This window comes from Microcaecilia unicolor, chromosome 8, assembly GCF_901765095.1.
Source record: "Microcaecilia unicolor chromosome 8, aMicUni1.1, whole genome shotgun sequence".
Lineage (NCBI taxonomy): Eukaryota > Metazoa > Chordata > Amphibia > Gymnophiona > Siphonopidae > Microcaecilia > Microcaecilia unicolor.
Genome location: NC_044038.1, coordinates 41,258,682 through 41,271,108, shown reverse-complemented (window position 1 = coordinate 41,271,108; position 12,427 = coordinate 41,258,682). Strand labels below are relative to the sequence as shown.

At 44.1% G+C, this 12,427-nt stretch overlaps 1 protein-coding gene across 2 annotated transcripts in view; it reads right to left on the bottom strand.

Moving 5' to 3' along the window:
- Nucleotides 1-2,750: 2,750 nt before the first annotated feature.
- The window catches only part of USP7 (ubiquitin specific peptidase 7), a 377,898-nt gene continuing 368,221 nt past the window's right edge, over nucleotides 2,751-12,427 (bottom strand). For both annotated transcript variants that reach the window (XM_030213526.1, XM_030213525.1), the window contains exon 31: nucleotides 2,751-3,788. In XM_030213526.1, coding sequence (XP_030069386.1) covers nucleotides 3,682-3,788 — 107 coding nt within the window. In that variant the 3' untranslated portion in view covers nucleotides 2,751-3,681. The remainder of the gene's footprint in view (nucleotides 3,789-12,427) is intronic.

The following is a 12,427-nucleotide window of genomic DNA, read 5'->3' as shown; positions in this document are numbered from 1 at the left end:
CCTGCTTATCCTTGAAGAATAAGTTGTTCTTGACCAACTGCAAAAGAACACAGTAAAAACCACATAGAGACAGTAAACAATTTAAAACTCTAAGCTAAAACCCTAGCTCTATGGAAATGCCACAGGAAAAAAAACAAACTTATTTTCCTTCACAATGAGATACTAGACTTTAATATGCAGAAGATGGAGGTGTTGAACTTCCCTATGTGGGGACCAACTGCTCCCAGATGCATTCACAGCTGGTGAGTTGTACATGGAAGAGATAAATGATGCAAGCAACTCCTTCAGTTGATTACAATGTTTATAGCCAAGATTCTTGGAACTCCCCTACAGAGTAGTGGTCATTGAAAGCTTGGCCTTACTGTGCAGTTTTATCTTCTAAGAGAACATAAGAACATATAAGAGTAGCATACTAGGTCAACCCAATGGTCCATCTAGCCCACTATCCTGTTTTCAACAGTGGCCAAACTAGGTCACAAGTACCTGGTAGAAACCCAAATCGTGGCAACATTCCATACTATCAATCCCTGGGCAAGCAGTTGCTTCCCTACATCCTCCAGGGACTTATCCAAACCTAAACCCAGATACACTAACCACTGTTACTACATCCTCTGGCAAAGAGTTCCAGAACTCAACTATTCATTGAGTGAAAAAAATATTTAGGGATCAAAGTTTAGAGGCCATATGGGAGTACTTAATCAGAAGCCTTTATAACATCATGCCAGTCCTGATTAGAGCCATTTCAGATACATGCAATACTCTTCAGGCAGCACCCTCCTTTCCTCAGGGATGTAGACCAAGACAGCTGATTCACCCCTTCTTATTGTGAATTGTGTGCTTGATGTCATCTTCAGTAGGTGGTCAGATACTACCCCTGGGAATTTTCCTGTCAATTTGATGGCTCTGTTATCCATTTCGAGAATCCCTGAAAAGGGTGCAAGCCCACCTCTTCTTGGGAGCTCCATGCAGACTTCATCGTAGAGTTTCCTATGTGGATGCAAAGAAGCATTTCCTTTTATCTCCTCCAGAGCATATCACCAGATTTTTCTAAGATTCATTATTCTGGATCCCTTACAGACAGCTTCAGGCTCTCCACTTGTAATAACCAGGGACACAGATATCTGTCTCTCAAGAGGTAGCAATGGCCTCCCTATGCAGGGTGGAATCTGGTTTCTCTTTTATTCAGATGTCTGGTTATTTAGAGTCAAACACACCTTCAATGACTAGTTTATAAATGAGAAAACAATAGATAATGAAAACGATTTTATGGCAAGAAGGTTGGAATCAGTACCATGGTTGTAACTTTGCAAAGAGAGATGACCCAACTAAGTATACTTGTGGGGGCAGGCAGGGGTTAAAGATTTTAAAAAATTCCCAGGATGAATGACGGCTCATGATCACAGATATTAGCCAGGTTCTGATTCAGCTGGAAAGAAAGTGGAGTGGAGGAGTGGCCTAGTGGTTAGGGTGGTGGACTTTGGTCCTGGGAACTGAGGAACTGAGTTCGATTCCCGGCACAGGCAGCTCCTTGTGACTCTGGGCAAGTCACTTAACTCTCCATTGCCCCATGTAAGCCGCATTGAGCCTGCCATGAGTGGGAAAGTGCGGGGTACAAATGTAACCAAAAAAAAAAAGGGGACGTGTGCGGGGGGAAGAGGCGACTGATGAAAAAAAAAAAGTTGAAAAAAATTAGCATCAAGATTCAAAATGCACCAAACATGGTGTTAGTCTCATAACTCAAATTAAATTAGATGGGAAGAATTTATTAGGTAGAGACTGAATAGAAGTCTCATGCATTTTCACAAATTTTGTTCCCTGAGCTCTGAGAAAGCTGTCAACAATGTCAGGTTATATCATAAACTTATATAGCCGATTTCATCTCGCTTTGCTGGAGAAACATTTCCTATGCTAACTGAGATCTAAAAGAACTTACCTTTCAAAGGAAATTAACCATCGATCCTCGGTAAGATCCTGCAGTCTTCTATAAGAGCAGCAGTCAGCTCTGCTACACAAATTCACTAAATTCCATCCAACTCACTAGTACTTTTTTTCTCGTAAGGAAAACCTTATTTCAGAGATGTCCAAGATAATCAGAAATCTACATGTGTGGTTAGCCTGTTATATTCATCTAAATGTGATCTCTTCTCAAACTGTGACTTTATATTCACAAAATAACTATATTAATCCTTAAAAATCATGTGGGCTAGCTAATTAAGTAAAACATTTGTTTTGCTAATTGAAAGTGGGCTGCATCTGCCCCATGGATTGCATATTGGACACACCTGCCTTATTTCTTAAGTTCAAATGTGACTAAGAGATCGCAGAAAATGCAACTTAAATTGGCAATACTGAAATAAAATCATAAAACCTCACAGGTGAAAATACTTTCCAAACAATTTTTAAATATGGTATAAATCTTCCTCCATTTCACTCAATGCAGTATTTTTATAGAAAATTTTATTCAACATACAACATTTTCCAGCAAAAAGGCAATATACAGGAAGAGCTGTTGTACACTGCTGCTACAGAAACAAAATAAAAGGCTGGAATAGAACGTAAAATTAAAGTATGAATTGCTCAATCTACTTTACTGCACTCAAAATGAGATATGCAGCTGTCAATTGCTCCAAAATAAAAGGAAACTGTCCGGGACTGAAATAAAACTACACACAATGAATATCAACATCAGTGAAACAGACTTACAGACTTGCTCAACAAAATTAATCTCCATGTGTTATTTGTACATGTTCATTCATTAAATATACAATTCCATTTTTTTTTTTTTTTTTAGATTTTTTTTTTTTTTTACAAAGTCAACAGCTTACTAAACACTAGTGAGCATGCCCTCTGTGCTAAAAGGCAGTATGTTTCCCCTCTCCCACCACTGTCCACATCAACTATATTATATTTAGAATCTTTCGTTTGCTCCTGCCAACTTCTGAGTGTTTTCAAATATGCCAACAGGCAGCTTAGTAAACCTTAATCATATTCAAAGTTTAAAATTTAATATAAAAAACAAGGTATTTTTAAATTCTTTCTTCTGAGTCTCTTTCTTGCAAGTTGAGCTGCAAAGTAGTGGTTCAACTAAGCAAAAACTAACCAGATACTATGCAGATGTATGAGACGAAAATTCCAAATAAGTGCCAACAATGTACACAATGAAATAGAGATTGCTATTTATTGATGTAAGATTTTTGCATTTACAAATGCACACAAAGGTCATTTAAAGTATAAGTGAAGGAAAGAAATCTGTTGTGAATGTAAACATAAGACATACTAGCTGCAGTGATGATGAGGATAACCACACAAGGGTGGGCAGCCAGCCATCTTATGTCATCTACAAACACACTATGCATATTTGTGCCAATGTCCATTGTTTTACTCAATGTTTCCCTCATTATGCTGACAGTTGCCCCACATTATGCTTACCATAAAATCTCTCTCATTGGCATCCAAGCTTTATAAAAACACCTTCATTGCTCAAAAAAGGGCAGTCAATAGATACAGAGAAGCCAAACTGAACAGCCTCAACAAAATAAAATTAACATCAGCAGCAAATCCTCTTGCTGAAGACTTCAGATATAGTGCACTTGTACCAAAGTTCTACTGTTGTTAAAAGGTGCACACACACGCACACACACACTTATATGTCCCTTGCCTTGAGTAAATTGGTTATGCAAATCAGTTATGGATTTTAATTGCTTTCTCAAGATAAGTGTAGCGACTTCTCTTTGGGGCTTTATTGAAATGGTCCAGTCCTAGCCAAGGTCTCGGATGTGACATGTTACCTAGAAAAAAAAAAGAGAAAAGTTTTTTGTTTAAAAGATAATTTTGACAAAGAATACCTTTAAGCATGCAAATTTGTTGAGACTACAGATTTATTCCTCCATCATACAAAGTGAATTACACAAATCTACTACAACTACTTATTTCTATAGCGCTACTAGACGTATGTAGCACTGTACACTAAACATGTAAGCGACAGTCCCTGCTCGACAGAGCTTACAATCTAATCAAGACAGACAGACAAACAGGACAAATAAAGGATTAGGGAATTACTTATGTGGGAATGATAAAACAGACACGGGTACTGAACAAGTGAACAGGGGTAAGGAGTTAAAAGCAGCCTAAAAAAAGGTGGGGTTTAAGCCTAGATTTGAATATGGTCCGAGATGGAGCGTGATGTACTGACTCAGGAAGTCTATTCCAGGCATGCTATGCAGCAAGATAAAAAGAACGGAGTTGGAGGTGGATGAGTTCTCAGGGAGAAGTATAGGGAGAGAACACTGGAGAGGTACTGAGGATCTGCAGAGTGAATGTACTTGTAAGTCAATAAAAGGAGTCTGACCTGTATGTGGAAACAGATTGAAAGCCAAAGAAGTGACTTGAGGAGAGGGCTAATATGAGCATAGCAACACTGGTGGAATATAAGTCATGCAGCAGAAGTTTGAACAGATTAAAGGGGAGAGAGATGGCTTAGTGGGAGACCTGTGAAAAGCAAGCTGCGGTAGTCTAAACGTGAGGTTTAGACTTCTCCACCACCGCCAACTCCAGGCTCCGTCCATTCTGCCTTGCCTCACCCTATGCTTGGAATAACCTTCCTGAGCCCTTCCGCCAAGCCGCCTCCCTGCCCATCTTCAAGTCTTTGCTTAAAGCCCACCTCTTCAATGCTGCGTTCGGCACCTAACTCTTATTGTTCAGGAAATCCAGACTGCCCCAATTTGACTGCCCCTTTCGGACTGACTGTTCACTTGTCTTTTAGATTGTAAGCTCTTTGAGCAGGGACTGTCCCTCTATGTTAAATTGTACAGCGCTGCACAACCTTAGTAGCGCTTCAGAAATGTTAAGTAGTAGTAGTAGTAGAGATGACAAGTGTGGATAAGGGTTTTGGTAGTGTACTCAGAAAGGAAGGAACAAATGTTGGCAATATTATTAGAGAAAAATGACAGGTTTTAGCAGTCTGTTGGATATGTGCAGAGAAAGAGAAAGGAGTCAAAGATAAGGTTACGAGTTGATGAGACAGGGAGGATGAGTGTGTTATCCACAGAGACAGAAAATGGGAGAAGAGGAGAGGTGGGTTTAGGGGGAAGATAAGATGCTCAGTCTTGGTCATATTTTGTTTTAGATGGAGGTAAGATATCCAGGCAACAATGTCAGACAGGTAGGCTGAGACTTGGGCCTGGATTCCTGCTGATATTTCTGGTGTGGAGAGGTAGATCTGGGAGTCATCAGCATAAAGATGATACTGAAAACTATGGGAGGAGATCACAGCACCAAGGAAATAAGCATAGATGGAGAAAAGAAGAGGTTCCAAGACAGAGCCCTGAAGTACACCAACTGATGGTGGGATAGAAGTGGAGGACTGCTTGTGGGGAATCAAAGTTCAAGTGAAGACCCTACAGGTAGCCCAGAATGCAATGGCTAGGGTTCTGTACAGTGGGAGTACATTCAATCATTTTACTCTGGCGTGACGTTGAAGGGACTACATTGGCTCCTGATCGAATACAGAATTCAATTTAAGATTGCTTGTATTACATTTAAAATTATAACTGGTCAAGCTTCTAAGATCCTGTACTCTAAACTTCACATTTACCAACCAAATCAGTCATTAAGGTCAGCTGACCAATTTTTGTTGGGACATTCCTTCATTTTGTGTTGTGAAAATGAACGAATATAGGTATTAGATTATTTATATTGTGGCTGTTTTGCTCTGGAATGGTGGATTTCCCCCAAGTCAATTTAATAATGGTCTATGGACTTTTCCTTTAAGAAGCCATCTAGACCTTTTTAAAACCCTGCTAAGCTAATCGCCTTTACCACATTCTCTGGCAAGAAATTCCAGAGTTTAATTACACGTTGAGTGAAGAAACATTTTCTCCGACGATTCATATTAAATTTACTGCTTTGTAGCTTCATCGCATGCCCCCTAGTCCTAGTATTTTTGGAAAGAGTAAACAAACGATTCATGTCTACCCGTTCCACTCCACTCATTTAGACTTTTATCATATCTCCCCTCAGCCGTCTTTTCTCCAAGCTGAAGAGCCCTAGATGCTTCAGCCTTTCCTCATAGAGAAGTCGTCACATCCCCTTTATCATTTTCGTTGCCCTTCTCTGTACCTTTTCCAATTTCACTATATCTTTTTTGAGGTGCGGCAACCAGAATTGAACAAAATATTCAAGGTGCAGTCACACCATTGACCGATACAAAAGCATTATGTCCTCACTTTTGTTTTCCATTCCTTTCCTAATAATACCTAACATTCTATTTCCTTTCTTAGCCGCCGCTGCACACTGAGCAGAGGGTATCAACGTATCATCGACGACACCTAGATCCCTTTCTTGGTCGTTGACTCCTAACGTAGAACCTTGCATTATGTAGCTACTAGTATAAAAGGCCCGTTTCGGTAGGCAATGAAACGGGCGCTAGCAAGGTAATCCCCCCCCCCCCCGCAGCATCCTTCCTGTCTCCCCTGCCCCCCCTGCAGCCACCCATCTGGTCTCAAGACCCCCTCCCCACCAACCCTCCTCTGCCCCTGCAGCCACGCATGTGCAGCGGCCCTCCTCTCCCCCTGACCCCCTGCAGCCACCCATGTCCAGCAACCCTCCTCTCCCCCTGCAGCTACCCATGTGCAGCGACTCTCCTCTCCCCTGCCCCCCCTGCAGCCACCCATGTCCAACGACCCTCCTCTCCTTTCCCCTTGCCCCCCCTGTAGCCACCCATGTCCAGCGACCCACCTCTCTCCCCTGCCCCCCCTGCAGCCACCCATGTCCAGTGACCCTCCTCTCCCCCTGCCCCCCCTGCAGCGTCCCTTCTGTCTCCCCTGCAGCCACTCATCTGGTCTCAGCAGCCCCTCACCTCCCCTGCAGCCACCCATCTGGTCTCAGGACCCCCTCCCCACCTCCCTCTTCCCTGCCCCCCCCCCCCCTGCAGCCATCCATGTCCAGCGACCCTCCTCTCCCCCTGCAGCCACCCATGTCCAGCGACCCTCCCTCCCCCCCCTCGGCGCATCACCCAAACCCCTACCCCCCCCCAGCACATCACCCAAGCCCCACTCCTCGGGCACATCAACCCCCTCGCCACCCGCAGCCGCCAATACTAACGCTGTCCGGCCGCTGCTGCGTCTCCTGTTGAGCAGCAGCAGCCGGTACAAAAAGAAAAAACCCCAAAAAAAATTTTAAACCTGAAACATGGCTCCGTAGACAGCCATCTGGCATTGGCTGTTATCTCTGCATCCGCTCCTCCTCTCCCCTCTGACATCGCTACGCTCCTCCGGGGTCTTCCTGCAGGGGCAGTGACGTGGAGGGGGCAGGAGGAGCGGCTGCAGTGATGACAGCCAATGCCAGATGGCTGTCTACGGAGCTGCGTTTCAGGTTAAAAATCTTTTTTTGGCTTTTTTCTTTTTGTACTGGCCGCTGCTACTCCACAGGAGAAGCAGCAGCAGCCGGACAGCGTTAGTACTGGCGGCTGCGGGTGGCGAGGGAGTTGATGTGCCCGAGGGGGGGGGGGTAGGGCCTTTGGTGATGCGCCGGGGGGAGGGTCTACTCCTCCCCTTGCCTTGGAATCAGCTGTCAGTGACATCACTGACGTCAGTGCATTCTAAACTGCCTAGCAGACCACCTCCGAGGGAGTTACGGTACCAGGCACAATAGAACGTTGGAGGTGAGAATTATTATATAGGATAGTTCGGGCTCCTCTTTTGTTCACATTAAACATCATCTGCCATTTAGACGCCCAGTCTCGTAAGGTCCTCTTGTAATTTTTCATAATACTCTCACGATTTAACAACTTTGAATAAGTTTGTGTCGTCAGCAAATTTAATTACCTCACTAGTTACTCCCATCTCTAGATCATTTATAAATATGTTAAAAAGCAGCGGTCCCAACACAGACCCCTGGGGAACCCCACTAACTACCCTTCTCCATTGAGAATACTGACCATTTAACCCTACTCTCTTGTTTTCTATCTTTTAACCAGTTTTTTTTTTTACTTTGAATTTTTATTGAAATAACATCTCAAACATAACAACGAGCCATTGGCTCCAGCATATGACAATGCAACAATTTAATTTTTATTTTAACATTATGCTTATAACCCTTTTATCCCCCCTATTCCCCCCTCACCCCCTTCACCCCTCAACAACTGATTCCCCCAACAGCCCAAACCCCCCTCAATATCTGTTAGATGAATCCATTCAGGTGCCTCTGTATTATATCTCCCCTTACGCTTATCAGTCAATTTTTCCAACTCTATAATGGTTTTAAATTTCTCAGCCCAATTACCTACAGTTGGCCCAGCGGACTTTTTCCAATGCATTGCAATAGTGGTTTTTGCGGTGGCTAACCCCATTCTCTTGAATCTCTGTTGCCATCTCTTTCCCCTCTGGTTCCCCCACCCCAGGAGGCACCATTTAGGATCGCATGGAAAAGTACCTTCTAGAACTTTAGACAACCTATCCATTATATCTTTCCAATAAGGTTGAATCAAACTGCACCCCCACCAAATATGAAAAAAAGTTCCCATCTCCCTTCCACATCTCCAACAGCTATCAGAAGCCTCAGGGAACATTCTTTTAATTCTATCAGGTGTATACCACCATCTGCTCAGCACATTATACGCATTTTCTTTAATAAGCACACACACCGAGGCTTTCTTGACTTCCAAGCATACCCTCCTCCATTCTGCTTCCGAAACATCTTGATTCAAGTCCTTTTCCCATGCCTCCATATAGGTCCATTTTCATAAAACTCTGCCCCCTGAGGTGTCCATATATCCGTGAAATTCCTTTCCCCACTTATCCATATCCCCCCATACTTTTCAAATCCTCTTGGTCTTTGAATTCCTCCTGGCCCATTTCTCTGTACTAATAAAGTGTTTGACCTGCATGTACGCATATAAATCGGACTCTACTAACCCATTACATTCCTGTAGTTCTTCAAATGTGCGTATTCGACCCTCATCTAGGCACTCATGAAAACCGTATGAGCCCTTTTTGAAACCAATTTTGAATACCTTATTTTTCCTTCCCCCCGGGAACCCGGGTTCCTGTGGTGAGCCATGCATATGTAGATCTATTCCCTGTCCCTCTTACCTTCCTTTCAGCCTCCCCCACACCGTGAAGAGATGAGATACAAAAGGATCAGCGTAAGGCCCTTATATGTCTGCTCCAGGGACTGGGCCCACAGCAGACCATCTATCTTTCCTTCCCTAACAAAAATTTGCTCTAGCCTAGTAATTGGAGATAAATCTACTTTACTCCACTCCCCTATCTGTTTTAATTGGGCTGCCCAGTAGTACCACTGCACATTTGGCATCCCTCTCCCCCCACTCTTCCACCTTCCCCCACAAGATTTTTTTTGACAGCCTAGCCGGCCTACCCACCCACACAAAGTCCCTATATCTGAATGTAGTTTTAAAATTCCCTTCTGGGCACTAATATTGGCAGTGTCTGAAATAGAAAAAGCAGTCTGGGTAAAATGATCATTTTTACTACCGCTATTCTCCCCCACCATGACAACCTATTATTCTTCCATTTATTCAAGTCCCGTCTCACATCCCTGAGCAAAGGCATATAATTTAACAAGAAGAGGTTATCTAGATCTTTTGGTATTATAATTCCCAAATATCTAAAACTATGGTCCGTCATTTTAAATAGGGAATGCCTGTTTCAGCTGCTCTTTTAACCGTTTTTAATCCACAATAGGACACTACCTCCTATCCCATGACTCTCCAATTTTCTGGAGTCTTTCAAGAGGTACTTTGTCAACCGCCTTTTGAAAATCCAATACACAATATCAACCAGTTGTCTTTATCCACATGTTTGTTCACCCCTTCAAAGTAGTATGTCATAGAATGGTAGGCAAGATTTCGCTTCCTAAATCCATAGCTTTTGGAATATGCTCTTTAATTTTGTCTTTATATAGTCTCTACCAGTTTGCACGCACCGACATCAGGCTCACTGGACTATAATTTTCCTGGATCCCCTCTGTAACCTTTTTTAAATATCGGTTGTTACATGGGCCACCCTCCAATCTTCTGGTACCACACTCGATTTTAAAGATAAATTACATATTACTAACAATAGTTCTGAAGTTCATTTTCAATTCTATCAGTACTCTGGGATGTATTCCAGCCGTTCCATATAGCACCATGGTGCGACCCGCACCTTGAGCACTCTGTGGTCAAAAAAGATATAGTGCAATTAGAACAGGTACAGAGAAGGGCGACAAAAATGATAAAGGGGATGGGAAAACTTCCCTATGAGAAAGGCTAAAGCAGAGTAGAGAAAAGATGGCTGAGGGAAGATACGGCAGAGGTCTATAAAACGAGTGGAGTGGAATGGGTAGATGTGAATCGCTTGTTTACTCTCTCCAAAAATACTAGGAAGCAAGGAATGAAGCTACAAAGTAGTTAATTTTAAAAACGACTCAGAGAGAGAGCACATGATGCAGTGAGCAGAGAAGCAGCCTTGAGTTGTTGCTTCCGGGATTCTCGATACGCCATACTAATGCAATTTAGCAGCATTTTGCTCACCCCGGTGTTAAACAAAGAAGATCTACTTGAATGGACAAATTATAGAGAAATCTCCCTCGGCAATGACAAAAATCAATGAACGAAAGAAAAGACTAAGCCAGGAGCAGCGACTCCAAGATGGGTAGAATCAGCTGGCTTTGACTGTAGTTTTTCAGATTCTCAACTCACACAACTCACATCAGCTGTGACAAAAGCATTAGAACCACGCTGGGGCACGCTCCTCCTTACAATTGGAGAATTTTCAAACGGGATTAAGTGGTCTGGGAATTCATACCAGAGACCTAGAAGCAAGAGTGTCGGCGTTAGAAGATGACTCGCAGGGACAGGCCCCAGATATCACACGCCTTAACACACAAATAGCAGAGGGCTCGTGTCCAAGCTGGAGGACCTAGAAAATCTATCACGACGCAATAAGGTAAAATTATGTATAATCATACCTGATAATTTCTTTCCATTAATCATAGCTGATCAATCCATAGACTGGTGGTTGTGTCCATCTACCAGCAGGTGGAGATAGAGAGCAAACTTTGCCTCCCTATATGTGGTCATGTGCTGCCGGAAACTCCTCAGTATGGTCGATATCAAAGCTCCATCCGCAGGACTCAGCACTTAGAGAATTACACCCACAAAGGGACACTCTGCCCAGCTCACCACCGCCGAAACGGGGGAGGGGAATTAACCCAGCTCATCCCCACACAAGTGGGGGAGGGGAATCCGTCCAGCTCATCCCCGCGGACGCGGGGGAGGGACACCACACCCGCCGATGCGGGGGGATCTGACTTATCCTGCAACCGCAACCGTGGGAGGAGCTGACTGACCCTAACACCGCCGAAGCGGGAGGGGTACAAAGCTGCCCTACAGCCGCACGAAGCGGGAGGGAGTGCCGGCAGAATCAAATCTCAATCCAGCCCCGTAAAAACGGAGGGAGAGGAATGCAGCAGCTCACTGTAACACAAAACTCGTCTCAACTCTTGAAGAATCCAAGTGAGGAAGAACTTGAACACGAAGTCTTTCTGAAGTAACTGAAGACTAAACTTGAACCTGAAATGCAACCAGAATAAAAACAGTACAGATATCTGGGAGGGGCTATGGATTGATCAGCTATGATTAATGGAAAGAAAATATCAGGTATGATTATACATAATTTTACCTTCCATATCATCAAGCTGATCAATCCATAGACTGGTGGGATGTACCGAAGCAGTACTCACCCAGGCGGGACATAGAAATCCCTGACCTCAACACTGAAGCTCCAAACCGGGCCTCCGCCCGTGCAGCCACAGTCAACCGGTAATGCTTGGAGACTGTATGAGCCAAAGCCCAAGTTGCCGACTTGCATATCTCTTCCAAGGAGACGGATCCGGCCTCTGCCATCGAGGGCCGCCTGAGCTCTCGTGGAGTGAGCCTTCAGCTGGATAGGCGGCACCTTCCCCGCGGCCACATAAGCCGCTGCAATGGCTTCCTTGACCCATCTTGCCACTGTAGGCTTAGCAGCCTGCAGACCCTTACGAGGACCTGCAAACAGGACAACAGATGATCCGATTTCCGGAAATCATTGGTCACTTCCAAGTATCTGATGATGACTCGTCTCACATCCAGATATTAAGAGCAGAGTACTCCTCTGGGTAGTCCTCCCTACGAAAGGAAGGGAGACAGAGCTGCTGATTCACATGGAAGCGAGAAACAATCTTGGGCAGAAAGGAAGGCACTGTGCGAATAGACACTCCTGCCTCAGTGAACTGCAGAAAAGGCTCTCGACATGAGAGCTCCTGGAGCTCGGAAACTCTTCTGGCTGAAGTGATAGCCACCAAAAAGACTGCTTTCAACGTCAGGTCTTTCAGAGATGCCCTCGACAAGGGTTCAAAAGGCGGCTTCTGCAATGCTCTTAGCACCAGG